General features: G+C 28.5%; 1 protein-coding gene across 1 annotated transcript in view; it reads left to right on the forward strand.

The window, feature by feature from the left end:
- The first annotated feature begins 333 nt into the window (after window positions 1–333).
- The window catches only part of Stoml2 (stomatin like 2), a 34404-nt gene continuing 8208 nt past the window's right edge, over window positions 334–26529 (forward strand). The window contains exons 1-6 of the mRNA XM_067278316.1: window positions 334–427; window positions 3151–3294; window positions 6082–6181; window positions 8088–8146; window positions 8253–8385; window positions 23669–23725. Of these exons, the coding sequence (XP_067134417.1) occupies window positions 383–427; window positions 3151–3294; window positions 6082–6181; window positions 8088–8146; window positions 8253–8385; window positions 23669–23725 (538 nt within the window). The 5' untranslated portion in view covers window positions 334–382. The remainder of the gene's footprint in view (window positions 428–3150; window positions 3295–6081; window positions 6182–8087; window positions 8147–8252; window positions 8386–23668; window positions 23726–26529) is intronic.

Genomic DNA, 26529 nt, shown 5'->3' on the forward strand with positions numbered 1-26529 from the left:
TGTAGCGAAATGACGTCACGAGCAGCGTTGGCCATTTAGAAACGAGTTTCAGAGGATTAGCTGTAAAGCGCTTCTCGAGCGCTGCATAAAAAAACGCGCCCCAACGCATGCCCATGATTGAGGATTCGCGGAACGACCGCTATTAACGAACGCACTCAAAGACCGTCACACAGGACGAAATTTAAAAAAAAAATTGTTTTAATTACAAAATCTTAACTTACAAAAATTTCACATTTATAGTAAATTTTTAAAAATTATTGTCGATAATAATATGCGATAACAATTATCATCGTCACTAAAATTAAATCATTTAAAAAAAAATAATATCAACGTGACGACATTTCCGTTATTAGAAAGACATCAACAACAAGGTAGTGCAGTCATGTGGAGTACAAGAAATTTTTTGAGACTTGGAAAATACAGTAAGGTACATGAAAACAACGCGATAAAGGAATTTATTAACGTTTCAGATTTTGTTATTTTTATGCGAATATAAAAATAAATTTAAAAAATAATCGAATATTTACATCTGTGTAATGCTTGATGCAATAACATCATTTTATTGAGTAACAGTTTCAGTATAGACTTTGATCCATAATGATACATTTAAAACATAGCTACAAATCAAAACAACATATCTAAGTGATTTCTATATTTATATAATGTTTTCTCTTCAATAAAATGGTCTTACATGGTCCATTTGTACAATTACACCTCTGAATGAGACATTTGGGGCCTTATCAGGCTGTAGACTGTGCGCATAGGAGCAAAAGAAGTCGAACCGTGCCTCTAAGTGTGACCCTTCAAGATATGGCAACCCGAAATCGACCTACTGGGTTGCACGCAGTTGGGAGTTGCATTACTCTGCTGGCTTTGAGTAGATCTCTTGACTGTTTGTGGAGTACTTAACGTTATATAGTTTTGTGGGTTGTGGGGCTCGCCCTGTGCGGACGCTGAGATGTGAGTGATAACGAGCACCAAAGTGCACAAAAACATGGAGCGTTGGTCGAGGCAAGAGATAGCTTGCCTTGACTGATGTGGAGCATGGAGAATTGGTATCAGTAATGGTAAAAGACTTGATCTTTGGATGCGAGTATCTCACAAAGGATTGCATATACTCAGTGCCGTAACTAGGGCGGTGCCAGCAGTGCCCAGGCACGGCGCAGATCCTGGGGGGGCATAGAAATGACCTGGACCAAGTTTTATATCGTAGTTTTGGGGTGTAGTTACAGAAGCTCGCACCAGGCACATAAAAGACTAGTTACGACGCTGCATGTACAGGTACGGTTTCATTGACTTTTTGCTTGTACAGAGGGTCATAACTGTGCGGAGTGGAAAATCTTTCATTCAGAGTTTACATCTTACTGTTTATTCAGGTTATTAATTTTTTATACAGAAATTTGTATGTGTACAATTATAAATATATATTACACACGTGCCCAAAAGTTAAGGATGGACATTTGTGCACGAGTAGAGAGAACTTTAGACTAATGCAGACAAATATGGAACTGTATTATTTGACATCTGACGTGAGGTAACAAACAATGACTTGTACAATTTTACAAATCAAAGTAATAAAAGTGAGTCTTTGGTGAAAAAGATACATAAGTAGGATGGAGATAGAGAATGGATGGAAACTGTTTGCCAATTCCTGGGCAGAGAAACCTGTCTGTACAGAATATGTCTACTTTGAACTGTGATGGAGCACTTGTAATGTTGTGGCAATACCCTTTTCTAGTTATCACAACTAAAAATTGTGTTCATCCTTAGGTTTTGGATGTGTGTAGGACACTATATTAAGTGTATATGTATACTTACTATAGTATCTATCTCTGTTTTCTATAGTATATTATAATTTATAAAAAATATAGAACATTGCATTAAGTATAGTCTTCTTTCTTTCTTTCTGACCTGTGGGCATTATTGTGCTTTTTAAGCAGGCCCCATTATGAGTTTGGTCAGGTGGTGAGGGATGGGCCATCCCCAGAAAATTCCTGAGGCTGTGGTAGGTCCCCATCCCCAAAAATTCCCAGAATAGTAGGCTGCTATCTTAATTGCTCAGCCATTTCCTGTTCAACACTATAGTATCCTAGTACATATTTGAGATTACACATGAAATATCTGAGTGTTTATTGTAAACTGTACACTGTTAAAAACATCAAAATATTTTACAAAAATGGGAGAATGGATCCATTCTCCATAATAATACAATAATAATACATTCAGATGCTTTCATAATAATCAAAACATAAATTGTGATACAATTACAAATAAAAATTAATTTGAATTTAAAATTAGCAAAGAATTTCTAAGTTAAAGAACATATTTTTAGTAAATTATAAAAGATTTATTCATCTAAATGAATGTAAAATATTTTAAATATTACAGGTATAGGATTAGTATTTTATAACTACAGATATCCCTTGCTTAATGTAGTTTTGCTTAACATGAGATTTGATTAACACACGAAATTAATTGCAGCAATCCTTTTACATATGTGACAGAAGTTTTAATTAATTCAGCTTTACTAGCTGTCTTTACTTAACATAGATACTGTATTTGATTAAAACGATTTTGATATATGCAGTAACATCGAGGGATTAATTAACTGCATTAATCAAGGAATACCTGTATTAGTGAATACTGTAAAGTAATGTTTATATTGAGATTTTTCATTTCTTTCTATCTAAAACACTAAATAGATTTTCTCAATATTCTAATATCGATATTGTTGGAGAATTAAAGGAATTTTTTTTTTAAATATATAAGCTTGTATGAAACTAAGAATTTTATGTGAAATCTTATGACACTTTATAATAATTTTTGTATATATATGGAAGATGCTTTTAATATTTGTATAGAATAAATTGAAAACATATTTTGTTGATTTTATATAGCTGAATCTAGCTACAGAAGTTTGTAAACATGTTTGTAACTTTATTTAATTTTGTTAATCTATAGCATTTTTCAGTCAATTCTCTCATCGGATAAATTTTTGTCATTGAAAATCATATTACAGAAGATTCTTGTTTGTAATGTCATTTCATAATTATTAATTAAATTATAAATATTTAATTATCATCAGGTCAACTATTATGATTATTGAATTTAAATTTGATTAATTTTATAGTTTATAATTATTTTTAATAGGTTTATTTTCAACATCAAAAGTTACAGAACCAAATTGTAAGATGGAGGCATTCGACACCGTTAAATACTATAATAATGTTTGTTCCGCAGCAAGAGGCATGGGTTGTAGAAAGAATGGGTAAATTTCATCATATAATGCAACCAGTAAGTAGTATAATTTCATTTGATTACTGTTTTCATACCTTCATTTCGATTATCAGTGTTAATTATGAATAAGGAATTAACATTATACAGGGTGTTCGGAAAGTCACCGTGCACTTTTCTAATCATATTTTTGCATTATTTCAAAAGACGTGGCCCCACACTCACCAGATCTAAATCCACCAGACTTATCTATGGGGAGCAGCAAACTCTGCAGTGTATCGAGATTGTCTGCGCAATCTGGATGACTTGAAAGCATTGATAACAGCATTTGTTCAATCTTTCAGGTGAGCAACTGATAGTGGTGTTTAGAAACAAAATAAGAAGTGTCCAAGCCTGTATCGATGCTAATGGGGGTCACTTTCAATCTTGTTTATAATTGTCATTCATATTTACCTTCTGTATTCTATATTGAGACATGTCTGTTAATAAATATATAAGTGCACAGTAACTTTTTGAACACCCTATGCTTAAAATTTATAATTATTACTTCATTGCAATTCTAACCGTTATTCTAAACCAGCGGTTCCCAACCTTTTTTTGACTTGCGTACTCCTTGGCAGTTTCATTTTCTTAAGTTTTATTATGTGTGTTCATTAAACAGTGGTGCCTTGGTCAATTATACAGTGCTCTAAAATTACATGTAAAAAGATTTTTAAATCAAGAAGCATTGAAGGAAGAGCACAGATAAATATAATTAAAATATAATAATATTTTTATTTAAAACTGAGCATCAAGTTCTGTGACATCGCCAAAAGCTTCAATGCAGAATCTGTATATCCTTATAGTACATCTGCCATTATTAATTTTTTTTGCATATTCCTAAACCACCAAGCGCATACCCCTGGTAGGGAATCACTGTTCTGAACCAAGAGTCTCCAACCTATGTCTCACGGGCCAAGTATAATCCCCAAAGCACATTTATCTAGCCTATGCAGCTTATTTTCACTGAGATGTTTTATCATTAACATTCGAACTAGTTCAAAGCATATAAATTTTTGAAGTCAAATAGAATTAATAGACCTTGTGGTAAATGATTTTTAGCCTATACAAAAAACCTATTTAATGAGAGTTTGTTAAATGTTTGCATATCTCTTCCAGAAGATAATTTTAAGTCTTAAGAAGTTTGTTTGAGAGACATTTACTCAAATAAACCATCTCTTATTAAATATAATAATTATAAATTAATTAATTTTAGATTCTTGGAAGGAAACATATCAATCCAATGATATTCTGTTGTAATTTTTTTAAAGTTTTATTCATTTAACTTTTTCATTGATCAATGTTTATTTAATAAAGTGAAATCAATAAATAATTTTTTGTTATTATTTATATTGAAAAAACTGTTCTTTGCAACAAATTTTATAAAGTGTACTGTCATTACATGAATCTAGAAAGGTGCTTAATTAATAAATATATCTGCATTTAAAAAAAAAATAGAAGTTTCACAAAAGTTTCTTTAAAGGCATTCACTAGAATGTCGGGATGTAATCTTCTAAAATGGGGTTCTGTTCAAATCGGAATGTCTGATCATCTTAAATAAAACTTAATTTTTGTTGAGGCTTTTTATTGGTTTGATTACTTGACAGGAATCATAAAAATATAAAAATTACAATATATATAACTAATTTGTAATTATATATTGAAGAGTTCAGATGGCTTAAAATTACATCATCTCCTATTGCGCATAAGAGGATATGGCTGTGAATTGTAATCAATTTACAGTTTTCTTTCGAATTAATTATTCACACATCAGAGTATTCATTTGAAAAAAAGTAAACTGTAAAATGAACTAAATAGAGGAAGACATCAAAGAAAAATGTGATACATATGAGACAGCCAGAGCTAAATACTAACATACAGCAAGTTCTGTTGCTGATAATCATGCATTGTAAGGCTTTTGTAACTGATTTATCTGCAATATTTGCATGATGTGCATAAGAGATTGTTCATATTTATCTTAATATATTATTATTATATATCATTATTTTATAAATTATGATTTAAGCTTTCCAGAAGACAGTAAATTTTTAATTTCTTTACTGTAAAATTTTTCAAAACTTTTTATCACTTTTGATCAACTGGCATTTATAGTCTTAGGCATGGAGAAATGTTTAATGTATATGACAGGTGGGCAAGCAAGAGTTCAGTGGGAGCCGAAATGTAGGTTTTGCAAAATGCATGGGAGCCGCAGTTCTGTACTGTCGTGGCGGATAGTATGGTAAGGCGCGCGATTTTATTATATAATATAAATATAATATAAAACAAATGTTGAATTTTTTTAATAAACATATTTTCACAAAATTATAAATATAAAATTGTAAAAATAATAATAAAAAACAGAAAATAACACTTTCGGCAAGAGCCGCACGTAACTCAAAAAGAGCCGCATTTGCCCATGTCTGGTATATGATATACATCATGGAGAATTTTAATTTAATTTAATTATAATTCATTATAATTAAATTAAATTAAAAAGGATATCAAGTTGAGGCTCGGGTAGCATAACTGGCAACACATCCACATAGTAAATGGGAGTTGTGGGTTTGAGTTCTGCTCTGGACCAATTCTTTTCTTCTAGAATATTCTAAATTATTTAATTTAATAAGAGATGGTGTCTAACGTCTTCCTCTAGTGACAAATTATTTAGAAATTAATTAAATATAATAACCCGATACAATCTGGTGGTAGTTTGGCTTATTACAAACATATCGTGTTTTGAGATGTTTGCATATGTAAAATGTTTGAAATAGATATGTATTATTTATTATATATTATATATTTTTTCAGGGGTTAAACTTTTTAATTCCAATTGTGGATAGAGTCAAATATGTTCAAAGTTTAAAAGAAATAGCAATTGATATTCCTAAACAATCAGCTATCACACTTGGTAAGATTAAATATTAAATTGTAATCTATAAAAATTTTTTGTTAATAATTAATTATTATTGTTTAATTTAACACTGTTTATTGTGAAGTTTATAATATTTTTAATGTATTTTATAATATTTTACATGTTTTCTGATATTTAATATAAACGTGCGAAAACAGTTATCGTAGAACTTTTAGATTGTTTATTTACCAAACTAAACCCCAAAATCTTGAATTTTAAGACTTTTATTATCTTGATTTTGGATACAACATAATATACAGGGTTTTTGAGAAGAGTGCTACCATTTTAAATTACTTTAATTGTGTTAATTATTACCTGAGAAATATGTGATGTATATCAATCGATAGTAACTGTTTGTGTTTAACCTGTCATCTGCATTCAAATGTCTTGTCATCTACTACCTCTAGGAAGCACTGTAAATGAAAATGGCAACTCTGCAAACAGGGATGGTGTTTTGTGTTCTACAGTCCACAAAGTCGGAATCAGTCACCAGTGTGCAACAAGAATGTTTGCCTTAGATGGTGGGTTAGTTTTAAATTGTCTGCAAAGCTCAAAGAATCATTGAAAATTATGTTTTGAAAATCAGTCGTCATAAAGTAATTTAAAATGGTGGCAAGGTAAAAAGTTTTCAAAATTAGAGGAAAAAATATAAATACACAATGCGATTAAACGAAAGTAGAACATGTGAGAAGTAACAAGGAGAGTTTGATGATGCTTGGGTCAGACTTGGCAATGCCTTGAGCTGATGGCATGACAAGTATGGCTAGATGGCTAACTCGTGGCATCATCAAGTCCGATTTACAGTGTTATCAAACTCCTCATGCTATTTTTCATGAATTCTACTTTCATTTGATCATCCAGTGAATATATCCAGTGTATACAGGTTGGACCATTTTAATTGTTTCAGTGGAATAACTAGAAAAATATATATTCTACAAAAATATCATTGAACCAAAACTGTTAGACTTCAAGATACCCACAAGATGGGTCTGTTGGTTTCATCAGAGATGGTGGTACTGTACAATAGGTAAAAATGGGATCAACTTCATTTCCTTCAATGAGAATTTCCATTTTTAATTGTATATTCTGAATCTACATCAAAAGTAAACAAACTTTCATCTAAAACGTTTTTTTGAAAAATGCACTTATCAAGAGGTTATGGAAATTTGAAGTTTTACTCAGCCACCACACAGTGCACACATAAATCCGTGGATATCTGTGAAATTCACTGAAGAAAGGAAGAAAGATGCTTGATAAAGTCATTAGGAAATGATTATTATTTGATGGAATCAAGATCAATGTCTTTTCTTTATCGCAAGCTTGGTGTCATTAACATGCTGTGACACTAGTTTTTGTACAAGTTCATTATTTGAAAAAAAGAATGATTCAATCGAATAATAATCATTTCCTAATGACTTTTTTAAGCATTTTCTTTTTTTCAGCAAATTTCACAGATCTAAAGATTTGTGTGCACACTGTGTGGTAGTGGCTGTGTAAAACTTCAAATGCTCATAACTCCTTGATAAGTGCATCTTTAAAAAAAATGTTTTAGATAAAAGTTTATTTATTTTTGGTATAGATCAGAATATGCAATAAAAAATTGGGGGTCCCCCTTGAAGAAAATGAAGTTGACCCCTTTTTTACCGATTGTACTACCATCTATGATGAAACCAATAGTCCCATCTTGTGGGTATCTTGAAGTCTAACAGTTTTGGTTCAATGATATTTTTGTAGGATCATATTTTTCAAGTTATTCCACTGGATCGATTAAAATTGTCCACCCTGTATATTTAATGTAAGTTAAATTTATTTAATTAATATAGCGTTATAATTAAAAATGATTATTTTAACCTGAAAAGTTAAAGATATTGATAATTACGTGTTTATACGTGAAAATATTTAGATAACGTAACATTAAATATTGATGGTGTATTGTATTTGCGTGTGATGGATCCTTACAAAGTAAGTTATACATTTTTAATTTTATTGAAAGCATTATTGAATATTATTAAATTTCACAATGATTTCCATTACAATATATTTCATTTATTTATAATTTTTCACACAGGCAAGTTATGGTGTTGAAGATCCAGAATTTGCCATAACACAATTAGCTCAAACTACAATGAGATCAGAACTTGGAAAAATTACTTTAGACAGTGTTTTTAAAGAAAGAGAATCTTTAAATGTAGCAATTGTAGGTAAGTACTTGTATTAAATAATAAAGTTTAATTATCTGTGAGAGAAATTGTGTACATATAAATATTAACAAAGCATATTTTAAAAACAAATAAGTATAAATATCCTTACATGACAAATATTAAATCTATCAATAAAGCAGTATACTTCTCTTCCTTTTATTGATAGATTTAATAATTAAAATTTAATAAGTACTGTATTGTGTGGTGCATGAGATGTAACTTTTGTCTAAAAAATGGCTCAAAAATTGCCTTGCATCTTATATGTGAAGTTACAATTTACTGTAGACTAATGAGTTTCCAGAATGATTGTCAGTAGATTACAGTGTAATCTTTACCTGGCCTTTATCTCTTGAATAACAATGTTATTGTTTAATTCAATTATATTATTATTATTATTACTAATTTGCATTATTTAAAACAGAATTATTATAAATATTAGCTAAATAACATGCAGAAATTATTAATTGATCATTTGTCATATGTATCCAACTCTTCCAAAGTTTAAGCATTAACCTTTTCTCAACTTACACATGTTATAATCTATTTATGTCATATCTTGCCACAGTTATCTTATTATGCAGAATAACTTAAATGTAGTAAATACTTTTTCTTAAATATTCTGTGTTGAAATGGAGTGTGTCTTATATGTCATAAAATATGATAATTTACAAATTAATTCAGAATAAATGTGTGAAAAAGCATTACAACAAGATAAAGACAAAAACACATTACAAAAATCTTGTATATCTTGTTTAATAAGTTGAAAACATTTGTTTAAATGTAATCATTCACTGTTAATCTATTTAGTTCTGTTTATCCTTATACCAGTGAATTTCTCTAATCTTATAATTTTTACATTTCCTAGTTTTGATCATTGTAGCATTTGATCCTTTTAGCATTAAGCTTTATATAATTATTTTAGGCATAATTAAGAATGATTCTACTCAGTTATTTGTATTGTAAAACATATATAATTACTCCATTGCTAAATATGAAATTCTTAATAGTATATATATTTTAATATAGATTTATTTTTTAGTATAACATATTTAATAAAGATTTAAATGTTATCTAGTTGGAATTATACATTATAATTCTAATTAATGTAACAGAAAAAAATCTATATATGGAACTACAAAAATAACACAAAACTTTAGTATCAAACAATAAAACTTTTTATGTATCAGTAAAATAAGCAACAATTGTAAGCTATATTATTATTATTTCTTAAATTATGTATTCAGTATTATGTATAGCTATATTTAGTGAATTTATTTAAATATAATATCTACATTGTGTCAATATCATCCATAACATCATTTCAGACATCATAAAAGTTAAATGCACACGTAGAGTATATCTCTGCATTGGCGTGCCATACATGGAAGCTGTGGAAACACTGCTTTCCTTGTATTTTCTAAAATATAAATACATTTTGTGCAATTATTTTCATATCTTATTACAAATTTCTATACTACATGTGAAAAAAATGATAAGATTGCTATTGTATATTCGAATATAAATTCATATATGCATATTCTTAATGGAAGTGCTGTATTGTCGAATACAGGACTGATTCTATGGCAAAAATAACTGAATTGTGTAAAGCAGCAAGCTTATATGCATTTGCGCATGTGCTTTACGGAGCACCAACCTCACGCAGTTTAGCTCGTGGATGCTACACACCAAAATATCGTATAACGCTTCCAATGATTCTATCCAGGGCTGGCACAGCTTCCCTATCATCAAATGTCACCACATGCCACTTGATATTGCAGTGTATAAGTCAACTTTAAAACGCAAGTGCCATATATGCCATAATATAAGTAAATTTTTACAACTTATACAATAGGTATAAAGTGAAAACACCATGGTGATAAACAAGTGAAATGGTGCTCAACAATTGCCATTCACCTCTTACTCTAACACTAACTGATCACCACAAATATTTTTAAAATATGTGTTTGGTAAACATTATTTAACTCATTTAATATAGAGTTTAATATAATAATAAAATTTAGTATAAATGAATAGTACAACATGTATTATTTTCAACAGCTGAAGCACCAACTATATATCACTGATGCAGATAATGAAGCATAAGTAAATATTGTGACATTCTGCTATTATATCTTGTTTGTAGCAGTAATATCATGGTACTTTGTTGCATACAAACTATTAAATTTTATTGGATGTGTTGATTTTGGCTCAAAAATGTTTACCAATAGAGTTCTTACTAAGATAACTTTCTGAAGGTTTTTAGTAATTTCTTGGTATTGTATGTAGATCCTTCTGTCACATCCCCTTTTGTGTTTGGGCTATATAATATGTATTATCATATATTGCAAGGTATTATGATTAATGTCTCGATGAAAATGATAGTCTTATAAATTTTTATAATAGCCCATTATATATTGTATCCATGTTTCAGTTCTACCTACTAGTAGCTTACTATATATTTGGAGAGCAACTTATATAGCAAGTATAAGTCTAAACCAGAATTTTGAGCCAAAGACCTTGAGATCAACTTATATGCTTCAATTTACAGTATATCGTACAAAATAACAATGTATAATTTTAAGTGCATCAGATACTTTATTTTCAAACTAACTTTTACAAAAATAATTCATAAAACATAAGATATTTTTAGAATCTGAATGTTCATTTTATTCTATGACTCATTTTCTCTTTTTAGTAAGAAACAGGAATGAAATATACCTAAATTTTTTTGCATGATTTTCTGCAATAGAAAGTGAATCAAAAAAATTAAGATTAAAGCATTCTTTTCAGGATTATTTGTCTAGATTTTAAAATTTAATTTCATGTAAAATGAAGTCTGGCGTATAGTAATAAACAATACTGCCAAAGTTTAATCAGGCTTAAAAATCATACATTTGCATTAATTAAGACAACATAACCCAGGATTATCTTCATTTGAAGCTTAAGATGACTTATGAAAAAATATATAATCCTTTTCAAGTCTATTCTTTTTATCCTTGTTGGATTGTGAAAAGGATAAAAAGAATAGACTTGAGAAAGGTGATATATTTTTTCGTAAGTCTTCTTAAGTTTTTAATCAAGCTATTATACGGCTAATTAATTAACGTGGCCAATTAAAATCCAGTGGTACCATTTCTTTATTAACGATGTCAAGCTTGGTTTTATATACAGTTATATTAGAAGTGGATGAATATCACTTTTCTCAAATTCGAATATTAACCAGATCTTGAACACTTGAATGCCCTGAATACCTAGTGACCTAAATTAAAATTAATTGTCAACTAAATAATTTGTACAATTTATTTAGTTAATTATTTAATATATATTATGTAGCTTGTTTTTTTTTATTTATTTTAATATTTTAAGTAAATTAATAAAGTAAAAGAAAGCCTAAAAAAACCCAGTTTACTAAATTTTAAGAAATGCAACTTCAAACTTTTAATTTTGACTTTCAATTTTAAAGTAGCTTTTTTAAGTATTCTACTCTTATCTCAGCTAAACTGATTGACAAATAATTGTTCTCATTCTTTTCTACTGCAGATTTTTATTTAAGAAAACAAGAATTCAAAAATGTTCAAATTTAGTTTGCTTCTTTTCTTGTCACAAATTAAACCAGAAGTGCTGAAAAGACTGTCTGTACTCAGGGGCAGATACAAGGAATACCATTGGTACAAAAACATTTAAAATTTATTTTTTTGAACTTCAAAACATTTTTTTTAAAACATTTATGATGAAAAATATGGTGTATTGGACCATCCACGAGTAAACTTGTCATGCGTTTGTTAATAAAAGATACTATTAATCATTCAAATATTTAAATTTTTGAGTCAGCCCCCTTTGGGTACTTCTGGATCCACCCATTGACTGTAGGTATGGTGCAATATTGGAGGTATTTGTAGTATTTAAATTTATCGTTTGTCAATATCAAATACTTTCTACTGTTTGAGTATTTGCACATCTCTTAATTATAAATAATACATCATATATATGTTATATAACATATAATATGTATGGAGATGATTGGCATGATATGGATGATTATATTCTTGTAACCATTTGTGTGCATATAATTGCCAGTAGTTGGTGCATTGAATGACTTATATTGTTATGTATTTTAAATTAATTGGTCAAAAAGTGAAGATAGAACAGATCCAGGTAGTGTTATTTGCAATGCATCTGCACAATAAGCAAGAGTTGCAGGTTTGAGTCTTATTCTGAATTGACTTTTTCTTCCAGAATATTCTAAATTAATTTACAGTGGAACCTCGCTTAACGAGCATTATTCGTTCCAGAATCGTACTCATAATGCGAAACACTCATTAAGCGAAACAATTTTTCCCATATAAATTAATGTAAAATACGATAATGCATTCCATGCCGAAAAAAATACTCAAATGTTTTATGTATAACGTTTATTCAAAGAAAACTGTACAATGTGCCGTTGTTAAGGAGCGTAAATCATCATATTTTCTTCTAGCACAGAATGAACCATCCTGGAATGAGAATTCAATTTGCAAAAAACAAAAAAAAATCAGAGCTAATATGTTTGATAAACACTCCAAACAATATGCCAAATTCTTGGGCTATGTAAAGACTATAATTAAATAATAGAAATTAATTAATTTGACTAGAGGTAGGCAGTTATGTTTCCATCTCGTATTAAATTTAATAATTATAAAATAGTTAATTTAATTTGGAATTGGTCATTAAATTTAATACAAGATGGCAGCATAACTGCCTACCTCTAGTCAAATTAATTAATTTCTATTATTTAATTCTTGGGCTATGTAAAGGCTATAATTAGCCTTTACATAGCCCAAGAATTTGGCATATCATTTGGCATGTTTATTATATAACAGGCTATGGTTGTTGATGTTTATAAGTAATATGTGTGAACACAAGTTTGGAAAAATATGTGATCAAAAGTGACACTAAGATGCTAGCAGAAACTAGTGTTAAACACAAACTGATGGAGCATGCGCACAATTCAGGACTTCCCCTCTCCCCATCACTCGTTATATGAAACATTGCTTGTTAAGCGAGACAAATTTTTACAATTTGTTATCCTCGTTATGCGAGGTTCCACTGTATTTATTTTTAGTTAATGTATTTTGTACAAGATGGCAGCTTAACTATATACCTCTAGTCAAAATTACGTAATATCTTTGTAATTAATTAGCCATGTTATAACCTAATTAAAATCTGGATAGTATTGTTTGTATCTTAACAATTTGAATTGATTTGCATATATATAAATGTGGATTTATTGAAATAATAAAATACATATAATGGATATATATGTACTTTTTTTTTGTTTGGAGGTAGGTCATTTTCTGGCAAGTTGCTACCTTCTTTTCATACTATATCTACACCTACACACAATAACCGCTTATTTGAGAAATAATATATGTGATGAAAATGGCATGTTATTGAGGACATAGTTTGATACATAAGTATAAATTTTTGTGAAATAAAACCACTACTAAGAATTTTACATTTAGCAATAGAGTGATTATATATGTTTTTACAATATAAATAGCTGAATGGAGTCATTTTTAATTATTACAAAAATAATTATATAAAGCGTAATGCTAAAAGGAATTAACAATAATCAAAAGTAGGAAAAGTGATAATTATATGGTTAGAGAAAACAATACAAATACAGTAGAGAGTCGTTAATCCGAATCAATTGGGGACTGGGGTTGTTCGGATTAGTGATTTGTTCGGATAACCGATTATGTACGAAAAATATATTAACCTGTCCGATGTTCAAATTTTTCTCCGTTGCGTGTCGCTTTGTGTTGAATTTTTGTCGATTTTAAGCCTAACAAAAATTTTTATAATAATAATCGAGGCTATTGTAGTGTTAAAAATTATTTCTTTATTTTGTACAAACAAAATAAATATATCAAAGAATATAAAAACATGAAAATTATACTTTAGAAGTAAATTTAGTATCAAAAATGTTTGATTCAGCACGACACAGTCCGACTGAAAATTGTTCGTATAACCGGCGATTTGGATTAACGACTCTCTACTGTACTATATTGGCTGAATATTAGTCAATATTTTTTTCCCAGTTTTAGAAGCAAAAACTGCTCTCAATCTACATTTTGAGTCGCAACTAAATTTGACTCTGATTTGCCTCGACTATATTTGAACCTGATTAAAGTTTTCTTTAATTCAGATAACTTCAGTATACACTGTATAGAGTTAAACTAATGCTAAAATTCAATACATTTATTGTTAACAAGGCTAAACACCATCCAAATTGTGACCTGTCATGCTGCAGCCCATGCAAACAATGTGCAGGAAATAAGTGTTTGTCATAATTGTAAATAATCACCTAGTCACGACAATTGGTTTAGTTTAGTCCATGGTTCAAAAACAGTCAATTAAACTAAACTAATTGTTTTATACATAAATTTATGATTACAATAGAATATCATAAATATATATATATATAAAGTTTAATATATTGTTTATATGATATAACAGGCCTGGCCAACCTGCGGCCCATCACATTAAATTGTGTGGCCCGCTAAGTGATATTATATATATATTAAAACTTTTGTTTGCCGTTATGTGTATACCAAAACAATTAAATAAATGAAAGTTTGCCTGTTATTGTTATAATGCGCAAGTGCGAGTACGAACTCTTGGTATAACAATAAAATCTTACTCATTTTGTATTTGTTTTACTTTTTTAAAAGCATGTTTGCCTAAATTGTGGCCCATCGTAATTTTACGCGTGATCAAAGTGGCCCGTGAAACAATTTGGGTTGACCAGGACTGATATATAATTTATTTATTTTAACTGTACTAATTTTACACCATATTTCTGTAAGTAATGAAGACATTGTCATTGTCACATAGCTCATTGAATTGAATTTTAATGATCATGATGTATTATCATAAATGGTAGATGACAAACAAAAACATAAATTAACATCATTATGAGCACAACTAGGCTTTCTGTCACCTGGAGCAAAATAAAATCTTAGCAACCTTCTCATATTCTGGAGATTCAGGATGTTGATGACACATATGAGTTAGTCTGTGCCACTGCTAGTTCATCTTCCTCCTTACTTATTCTTTCATTTCAGCACCTTCTTGTCTGATGCTAATAAATTATCTTTTATAATATACTTGAAAATAATGTTATACATAATTAAAATAATTACATGTCCTCTCTTCTTGACATCTTCTTACCTGGCACCTGGGGCACATGTCTAACCTGCCTTCTAGTTGTACCCCTGATCATCATTATGTAGTTAGTAAGAAGTCACTTTGTAAGCTATTCCAATTTTAAATAAACAATTCTATAATTTTTTCTCTTAGACACAACAAAACTTTATAGACAACTTCCTTACAACTGAGGTTTCTGTACAATTTAACTATGGAAATGAATAAAAATCAAGTTTTCATTACAAATTATAGTGATTATTGTCAGTTTTTTTGTTTTAAATTTAATTAAAAGTTTAAATTTGTTTCGGTTTGTGAATACTACTATTAATTTTGAAATTAATTTGCTGACATATTTAAAGAAAATGAAAATCATTTTGTCTATGAAAATTGACTTCTGGTATTAATATAAACATTAGAATATTTAATGTTATTAAAACTAAAAATATTAACGTCCTTCAAATTTTTGTTTATCATCATTAATTATTTCGGATTTTAACTTAATGTAAATTAATCAGAAGTATGTAATTAGTATTATTTGTAAACAAATATGTATATTTTTAAACTTGCTTTCTAAGAATATATTATATTTTTAATTTATTTCTTATCATTTTTATAAATGAGACTTAATCAGAAATTTCATGTTAGATGAAAAATAATTATTTTAAATATCTAAATATATTAGACATATTTTTTTCCCTTTCAAAAATATATAAATATAGAATAAAGTGTCTTCTTATGTCCTTTTTTCACACCTCAGAAAATAAGTCTTACAGTGGAGTCGACCTTTATTTAGAGGCTACTCGTCTGCCTCAATATGCAAACATTATAAAAAGTTCCTTCTGGTAACGTGGCACAAATAAAATATAATATAATATTCACAAATATATAATATAAAAGACATAAGAAGACTCTTTATTGTATAGTCTTTTATATTATATATTTGTGAAGTTTTACAATTATTGTCCTGGTAATTTTATCATATTTTTTCTCTGTTTGCTCTGTGGGCACTAAGATCTTTTTCCTCTACCTATTTGTGAGTTTGACCAAGTCCACAACAGCGTGAATGGGTGACAAGGATCGGGTCCTCCCACAAAAAATTCTGGGGTTGTTTGCTGAATTTCATTCTGAGTTTCCCAGAGTGGTAGGCTGAAGCCTGAACACATTCACACTAAAACCTGTTTTAAACTTATTACAGGAAATCTCATTAGTTCGAAATTCAAGGAACAAAATAATAGCGACTTCAAATTATCTGAGATTTACATATTTCTGTACAATATGTCAAATGCCATGTAACTGATGTAATTTATTAAGCAAATGGTATACTGCTACATATATAGAATGCTATTTTCGTTAATTAATAATAATAATAATAATATAAATAAACTGCAGGTAAACAGCGTGTGTCCAGTGAAAACCTCTCAGGTTGTCAGACAGGTTTTATAAAAAGTAAAGTAGAATTCCTTGAAACATAGCCCAAATAATTTTTAAAGTAGCCCAAAAAGTAGTAAGTTATCCAAATGTAATAGCCTAGAGCCCTACAAAAATCTCGATCTGCTACTTGTAGCTCAATCTTGCAGTCCCGAAAACCAGCCGTGTTTTATGAGATAAGAGAAAAAAGGGTAATCCATTTACCCATGTACTCACGGACTATCCTTATTTCTCTTTGTGATACCCAAAACTGTGTTACTGTCAAAGCAAAGCCATATTGACCAGATTAGAGTTGTTCGTCTATTGTTCTCTCTTAGTGTTGAGGCACTTTGATCTAAACGAACGAGTTAACATATGCATATCACAGTTCGGATAGAATTTTCACTTCAAATTTTGAAGTAGCTGTATTTTGAACTAACCAAATTCCTTAACGTGTAAATCTCTATATCCTCGGTCAGGACAAGAGTACAGTTAACGAACTAATGGAATTTCAAACTATTGTAATTCAAAGTAATGAGAATTTCCTATAATGCGTTCAAAATGTGATTATTGCTATTTAATTAAAAGTACAAAGGGTCTCGTTTGGAAATATAAATAAAGCAAAAGAAAAATTTTTCATTCATTGATTTTATCAGTAATCAAATTTTCGTTTCAATATCATTCTACAACATGCTTTCATCATAGATCGGAGTTGTCGACGTCATAGCTTTAAATTGATTGTATTTCGCATTTAATTTTTTGGTCTTGATTTCTCATCAAAAATAGTGATGAAGAGAGAAATTTAATTGTTAATAATAATTATAAAATGAAAATTTTCTTTTGTGTTTTTGGTTTTTAAATCATTAACAGTGATGTTTTGAGTTTGAAGACATTTTATTGTTTTGAAAACTTTCTTCTGCACTAATTAGAGTATAAAAATCCTTCTAAAATCTAATCTACAGTTTTTGAATTATTAATTTTTGAAAATTTAAAAGAACTTTATAAAATATATATGTATATTTTTTTATAACTCTAGATTTTGTGGATTAAACAATGTAAATTAGGCCAGTGTTCTTCAACCTTGGATCCACAGACTGGTGCCAGTCTGCAGAAATTTCCTGCCAATCTGCAAAAAATTTCATGGACTGATGTCACACTAACTAAAAATTATAATTTTAGAACAATAATCTTAATAAATAAAGTATTATCTATAATGGTTTTTATTTCTGTTTTAAGGTTAAAGGATTTTTTAAATGCAGTTTAATATTAGGAAGCAGTCTGCAAAATATTATACATATTTTTACTGGTCCGCAGGTGTGAAAAGGTCGAAGAACACCAAATTAGATTACTGATTTGGCATATGTCTAGCGTATATTATGCTGATTCAGTTGGCATCTCATTAGTTGTTTCTTTCTTAACGCGTGGATAACTTCTTAAATTATGAAATGGTATTTCCATCTCAGAAAAGTATTTAACTTCTTGTATTAGTCACACGTCAATCATTTGATTTGTAATTGAACCTTCAATAACATTATAATACTATTAAAAGTGAAATTTTAGAAAGATTTGTCTGTTATTTTCTTTATTTTATCAAAATTAATTATATTCACACCTTTGACGTGTCCAGCATAATGTTTAATTCTATAAAAACGTTTTCGATTCCTTTAAGAGATCTTTCTCAGTTAATGTTTACAAAGAAACGAACAAAAATTCGAATTTAAAAAAAAGAACGAAGATTTCAAAAACTGGTCGTGCAAAAACGGTCGTGCTAATCTTTATTTTATCATTTTTTAATATTTTTATGATTTTAAATTATTTGGAAACAATTCATTCCTGTTTTTCTAAATGTAATAATTCTGTTTTGGAAATGCATTAACTATTTCAAGTTATATTTAAATTAAAAAAGTAAAAAACGAGATTTATAAATCTAGTTTAATGCTGTTCGGTGTTTAATAACGTATTGTTTCAAATTAAAAGCAAACAAATTACCTCAATGGAGTCAAAGTGGAAAGAATAATTGTCTCGTGTCAAATTCAAACTGTTGACTTGTTAATAACAAAAGTTTATTATGATTAAAAGTAAAAAATATGATTAATGAACCTTTTTTCCTACAATTAATAACTTAAATGTCTGCTTAATTGGTGCTCGCTAATTTACATTAGGTATTCGTGAGCTAACATAAATTATAGTCTTTATTATTATTTTCTGTATTCTCTGATCAGCTTCATCAGTTCTGTTAAAACGTATAATAATGTAGCTATTCTGTCAATATAAAATTAACAATTTCTTCATTTATTAACATCTAAATGTACTTTTTATATTGTACAATATTTTCTGTATATAAATCATTGTACAGATGTTCATTTATTTAGTACTGGAGTACATTTTTTTTAATATTTATTACACTGAATTCTTCCCATTGTTTACTGTTTTCAGTAACTTTATTGCAGTAAACACATTTTAAGGTTTGAATTTCAGTCCAAATTAAAATGAATTCTTAGATCTTTAACATTATATGCTTCGATTCTGATTAAACAATTCTTTAAGTTCTGTTGATAGATTGAAAATTTACGTATTAATTATACATTAATTTGCTGTCATATATACATTTTAGAATATATTTGTGTTTGAAACAAATAATAAGCTTAATTAAAGTTTAAAAATATTAAAAATGGATAAATAAAACGCTGGAACTATTTGATTTTTTTCTGGGCTAATATATATGCTATCAATTAAGTACTGAATGTATATGGATTTTTATGAACTTTATAAATTTCCAACTTCCCCAGGTGTTCAAATTATCATGCCTACCTCTGATGTGCGCATTCTTTCTCACGTGGAGAAGTTGGAAATTTATGAATGGAAAATCCAACAGATTTGTTTGTTGAGCCGGTAATAGTCTCGAAGACATTTCTCTCGTAATTAGAAATTGGTTTCCTTAAATAGTTTATTTTATTTTCTTATTTAAATTGTTTTACATATTAAGTTCCTCTTATAAATTATTTCCATTAAAAACTAATGATAGAAAAGTCTAAAGTAAGATTTGAATCTGTGATTTGACAAAATGGAAATTTGGTTGAACAAAGTTTGCTGCTAGATTAACATTATATATTTAGTAACATTGTTATTAATGACTTCGCTTTGATTGCTGTATCAGAGTTTATTAATAGAATATATAATAAATTAAATGTATTGGAACCAAATGATTTCTGGATTGTATTGGGCTATATTAATACTATTATTAATAATTAAATGCTAAGTAATTTGGCAGTTTGATACTATAGCCGGAGTGCCAAAGTGAGTTACAGTCTGTGAGTGCTGAATCGTCTTCAGCCGATGCCATAAAGTAACCGAATACGGTTACGCTGAATTAATAGTTCTGGAAGTGATGATCACTCAAAGGTCTGGGTAGCGTAACTGGCAATGCGACTGCATAATTGGGTTCAAGTCCCACTTCGGGCTGATTCCTTTCTACCAGAACCTTCTAAATTAATCATTAAAATATGAATTTAATTATAATTATTAAATTTAGCAAGAGATGAAACGTAACACCTACCATTCGTGGCAAATTACTTAGCATGTAATTATTAATAGTAGTAATAATATAGCCTGATAATTCGAAAAGTGACAATTTATTTTAAAAAATAGTAATAATAAATAAAGATATATAATGACTAATACGAATAAAATAATATTCTTCTGCCATTAACGTACTGGATGTATGCTATTTACATATTTATATAATAGAAATGTCTGTCATACAATACATAAAAACTGTATGTATATTTGCTGGCAACTTGCTGTCAATGTGGACTAAGCTGAAGTGAATGCATAATTCACTTTTTCATTTTTTTAAGTAATTGCTTTAAATTTTTCCATTTCAAAGTGAATAATGCATAAGTGAGAAACAAAGTGTGATAGGGTACCATCAAAGATGACATATAAGTGTAAAATTGTATAGGGGAAGGTGGGGCCTTGTCCCTTTTCCGTCTGGTCATTCCTATTATGAGCCATGCTAAACCCATGGTAAGTTTAGCCACGGTTCTCAAACCTTAAAATAGACTTATTAGCTAGATTATTATATCTAGATAGAGAAAATGTGCATTTAGCAGATTTGATGAATTTGATTATAAATGACATTAAGATTCCATAAAGTTTATTATAAGAATCAATAATGAAAAATTAATACATTATTTTCTAGCCATGTATTAACTTAACTGGAAACTACAGTATAACTAACCTCCAAATAGCGGACCCTGTCGGGACAAACACATTTGTCTGCTATTTAGAGGTAAATATAATATATATCCTATTTGAAGGGTCTGGGGATTGTAAAAATGTCCGTTAAATAAGCAGATGTATCTGCTATTCGGGAGTGTTCGTTAATGGTGGTTTCACTGTATATTTAACATTAAATTACACCTTATAATTCCAGCAAACTATTTTAATTCACAAATGCTTTCAAACTTATTTAAAGGTCTACTTCGGGTGAGAAAGATTTGAAATCTTAGTGTCTCTTAAATATACATTTTAAATTGTATGATACAATAGCACTGGAATCTGTTTTATATGCAGCTCCAATATGCTATATAGATTGGATAGATAAATTAGAAACAGTTCAGTTAATGGATAAGAGAATGTCATTTCATTCGGAATGCCAAATACTTGGATATGTCTTATGTCACAAATCCAACAGATTAGATATGCGGCATAATACTGCTACGAGCCAAAGTATTCAATTTTTATATTGTATGGATAAAAGAGAGGGCAAGTTACTATAATAAAAATAAAGATACACGGAAATTGATGTAGTAAGATATAAATGTTATTTAATAAGTTGGAGTACCACACCCATTGATTTGTATGGAGAGTCTGTATTATAAATGTGGAAAAAATCTACTAATGAGAAGAAATTATAATGCTATAATCAATTAAGGAATCCAAGATTTATTCTAATTTAAACATTTCTTGTATGACACATCCCATATATAAATTGGAACAAAAATATTGTAGATGCATTCTAAAACATCCGAGCATTTGAAAGTTTCAAACTTTACTTTAAAAGTTTGAATGCTCGAATGCTTTAGAAACGTGTCTTTGACATTTCTGTTCCAATTTGTATAGATTCTGACGATGGGATACATAGTCCCAAAATTGTTTAAATCTGGATAAATTCTGGACTCTTTAATTGATTACAGTGTTATATTTTGTCTCACATTTTATGGAGTCATATAATTTGCTCAAAAACCTGTTAATGGAAAATTTGAGAGCATTTACGCTAAAGTCTGACAAACAAGAATTTAGAAATTTAAAATTTCTTACACAATATAAATATTTAGTAGATTAATGTAAGAAATTGAAACTACAACTGTGGATATTCAGACACTCGAGAAGCCTTTGTAAGCAACAAAAACAATTTAATTGCAACCCTGTTGCACGTGGAATTTTTATGTTACGTTCCATGTTTTGCTTTGTTTGATTTTTGTATTTCACCCGAAGATGGTGTTTAAATACGACTAAAAACGTTCGTAATTAAGTCATCTTTGCTGCTTGCAAAAGTTTCTTAGGCATCTGAATATTTAGTAGTTTTTAATTAAGAGGTATTTGCATAGAAACATTTCAAAAGATTGATACAGATGAGTCTCGGTGCAATTCATCTTCAGATTGGTCATTTTTATTATAAATTAAATAGTTTTATTTAATTTTTGTGAATAAAAGAACTCGTTAATGCATCCGAGGAGTCATTTTGTAAAAAATTTCACTCTGAAGCAGAAATTTATTTGATGTTAAAAGAAGAAAATATAATTTTGTTAAATAAGTTAATTAAATATTTCAAATTAATTATTTACTGAAGTTAAATCAAATGATAATATAATTGTTTAAATGTTAAACGAACAGTGAGGTTCCTTTATCAGGATATTTAGGGCTAATTAATTATTAAGTAATTTGACTAGAGGTAGACAGTTAAGTCTGCATCTCTTGTTAAATTTAATAATTATAATTAAATAAATTTGGCTGCAATTTTCAAAAATTGTAGACCTATAAATTCCCTCTGGCATCCCTCTATCCTTTCTTAATCTCAAGAATGAAGTTTAATAGACAATAGTCAAGACTAGATATGGAAAGCTTAGGGGCAGGAGGCCCTAGTTAACTATATATAAACTTCAAATCGAGACCAGAAGTCATGTTATTTCAATTTAAAAAATTTTCTCTTGAATGGAAACAGATAGATGACTGGCATAACTCCATTATTAACAGGGAAAGTATGATGCACAGAGACAAGACATTACTAAAATGGAGAGCATCGTGACGAAAAATTGCAGTCTGGCATTGTGACAACATTACAACAAATAATTGCTCATTTTAAATTCTATATTACTTTGTTACCATTTCCGCACACAAGTTATGAAGGAAACAGGCTTATTTCTGTATAAATGCTGGATGTTATCATCCTTTGTGAGCAAGTTTTTTCTGATTCATCCTATCTGCACAGTATCTTTCTCATTCCATGCTCTCTTCATTCCTTCAGCCTAGACCTTTGAGTAGGCTTTATTCCTTAATAATAATAATAATATTAGTATGATAATAAGTTAATAAATACGAATTAATGATAAAAATATACTATATTTATGTATCATAAGAATCTTACTCATTTTATCATATAATTAATTAATTAATTTTTAATTAGATGCAATAAATAAAGCTAGCAGTGCTTGGGGCATCGATTGTCTACGATATGAAATCAGTAAGTAAATTATTCTAATTAACTAATCAAAAATTAATTTTATATAATTAAAATAATCGTTAACCAATTAGTTTCTTTAGTAACCAGTGTTAATATAAACAAATTTAAATTCTTAAAGCTAAATATATGAAAATGTATCAGTAACTATCTCTTAGAAAGATATTTTAGTTATTCAAAATAGAGTTATTATTCGACAACTTAAAATAAACATAATTTATTTGTTTAAAAATATAACGACCTTAAGAATGTCTTCATATTTTTGTAACGAAATTCCGACGTTGTGTGTTTTGCACCAGTGTGACGACTAACAAACATTTGATTACTTTAATAAAATTTTATTTAATAGTATATTTGATAAATGTAAGCTTAAGAGTATGTTTTTTGTGTATATTATAAGAATTATAATGTTTCACCTTTACGTAATCTTGCATTTTTGACATATTCTAAATGTTTTTCAAAACCGATATGATGAAATTTATGTATTCTTGTTATCGTCATCTCAAAAAAGTGTCGGTTATGTCAAAAGACTTTGGTTCAGAATTTTAAATATGCAGCATCATTCAAAGACGTAAGCAAGAAATATTCACATTTTTGAATGATTCTGCACATTTTAATAGTGGCGTTATGTAAAAATTTATTGTCTCCATGCAGAAAGATTGTGAGATCGTTAACGTTGTTTACTCGAATTATGAGTCATACCTTACTGTAATAAAATAGCAAAATAACTCTTAAATGTTTATTTTTTCAGTTTACTATTTAATTATTGTATAAATAAATAAAATATTAACAAACTACAAACCAAAAATGCAAAAACAATTTTATTTGAATAAATTTTTCTATGTAAAAATTGTATAAAATAGAAAATAAATTAGTTGTTTTGGTTTAATGTTAAGATAATTTAAAGTAACAAAGTTTCAGAATTTCTTTAATAAATACGTATTACGAGTTAAACAAATACACAACTGGGATCAAAATACAAATACTATCCGACCTTTAATGTCTGGTAGATAATTTTAAAGTAAAATTAACATTTTAAGCTACTCTAAAATATGTTGTTTGAATTAATTTTCAAGTTTTCGATGTTGTGTGATAAAGTTGCATGCACTGATATTCTAGATCTTAAAATTTTGAATTGGGACTTCAAGATGGCTGCTAAAAGTAGCTGAAAACATTCATTTTAAAATTATCTGTTGGGCATTATAGGTTGGATATTTGAATACACAGTATATTTATTATATTACTCACACTATTGGAATTAGTACACAAACTAGACATAAATTATAGAAAGTATTTTATGGTAATGTACATGCAGTATACTGGAACTAATATATAAATAACACACACAGAATCAAACGTCATTTTTTTCGTATTTTAAACTGTAGCGTTTCATTTCTCATTCAGTTTCTGAACGTGTTATTTTAACCTGAAGATGGTTGCTCAAAGCATTTGAAAATGCTTGTTTTTTTTCTCATACTTTGTTCTATGTGCTGAATTTTTGATTCTGGGCATTATTTATATATTTTATGGGGTAATATTTATAAAAAATAAATGTTCTAATAACGATGCGGTTATATTAATTTATTTAATCCTTATACTTTCCATTGTGATACATTAACAGAATAGTATTTCTTTACATTTATTATGGCACTTTGTTTTCCAATTTAAAATTAACAAGCATTAAAAATTTTCATTTAGAGAGATGATGATTTTGAAACAATATTTAAAACCATAACAACTACTTTTATTTGTATTTAATTCGACTTTACACGAATCGGAAAGTTAGGAAACATTTCCAAGATGGTTTCGATATTCGAGTAATCCTGTTTTAAATTTTAATGCTCTGAAAACATTCTAAAAATAAAATTGCATTGTCACAATTGGACAAATAAATTTTGTAGCAAGTTTTAAAGTTTTTAAACAGTGAATAGTAAGATACGACTTTGCATTTATGTTTTATGAACAAATTTAATCTGGAAGATAGGAAAGATAAAATTTGTTACTTCAAATAAAAATGTGAACATTTTTATTTGAATATATAACCATAAAATATATAAATAACACCCAGAACCAAAAATCCAGCAAATAAAACATTTTTATTTTTAAATAAATTTAAAAAATAGAATAAGAGATGGTGCCTAACGCCTACCTCTAGTACCAAATTACTCATTATTTAATTATTAATAGTAGCGGAAAGTAGCTTGATTTAAATCCGGCAATTATTTGGTTTTAGAATAAATAGTAACCTTTAATTCAGCAATTAATTACAATTATATAACAAACATTTTTAGTCATCTTCGGCTTTGAAATATAGAAACTTTATTCCTTTTTATGCAATAACTTTTATTAGAAAACAGTTATTGCCTAAAAAGGAATAAAGATTATAATCCAAATATATTATAAACTTGCAGAATATTTGGCATCCCTTTTATTTGGTGCCGTGTGTAGCTACACCTTTGTTTTAATTTTGCGTGTGGGACCGCAGTTTGATTAAACTAACCCGGAGATGGCCAAAAACGTAATTTTATTTAATTATAATTAAAAGATAAATAAAAAAATTTGTTAATTTTAAATTTAAAGAGTAATTTGTTTACAAAATATAAATGCAAAGTCATATCTCACTTTAAGTGGCTGCTTAAAAACTTGCTACAAAAATATTAGGTCATTCATGACAATGGGATTTTTATTTTTGGAATGTTTCAACGGCATTAAAATTCAAAACAAATTTATTTATATATCAAGATCAAGTTTTAATTCATAATAACTTGCAAAATTCTGCAAGTTCTATATAGCCTCATCATTTATGA

This window comes from Centruroides vittatus, unplaced genomic scaffold (genome assembly GCF_030686945.1).
Source record: "Centruroides vittatus isolate TY-2023 unplaced genomic scaffold, ASM3068694v2 contig_799, whole genome shotgun sequence".
Lineage (NCBI taxonomy): Eukaryota > Metazoa > Arthropoda > Arachnida > Scorpiones > Buthidae > Centruroides > Centruroides vittatus.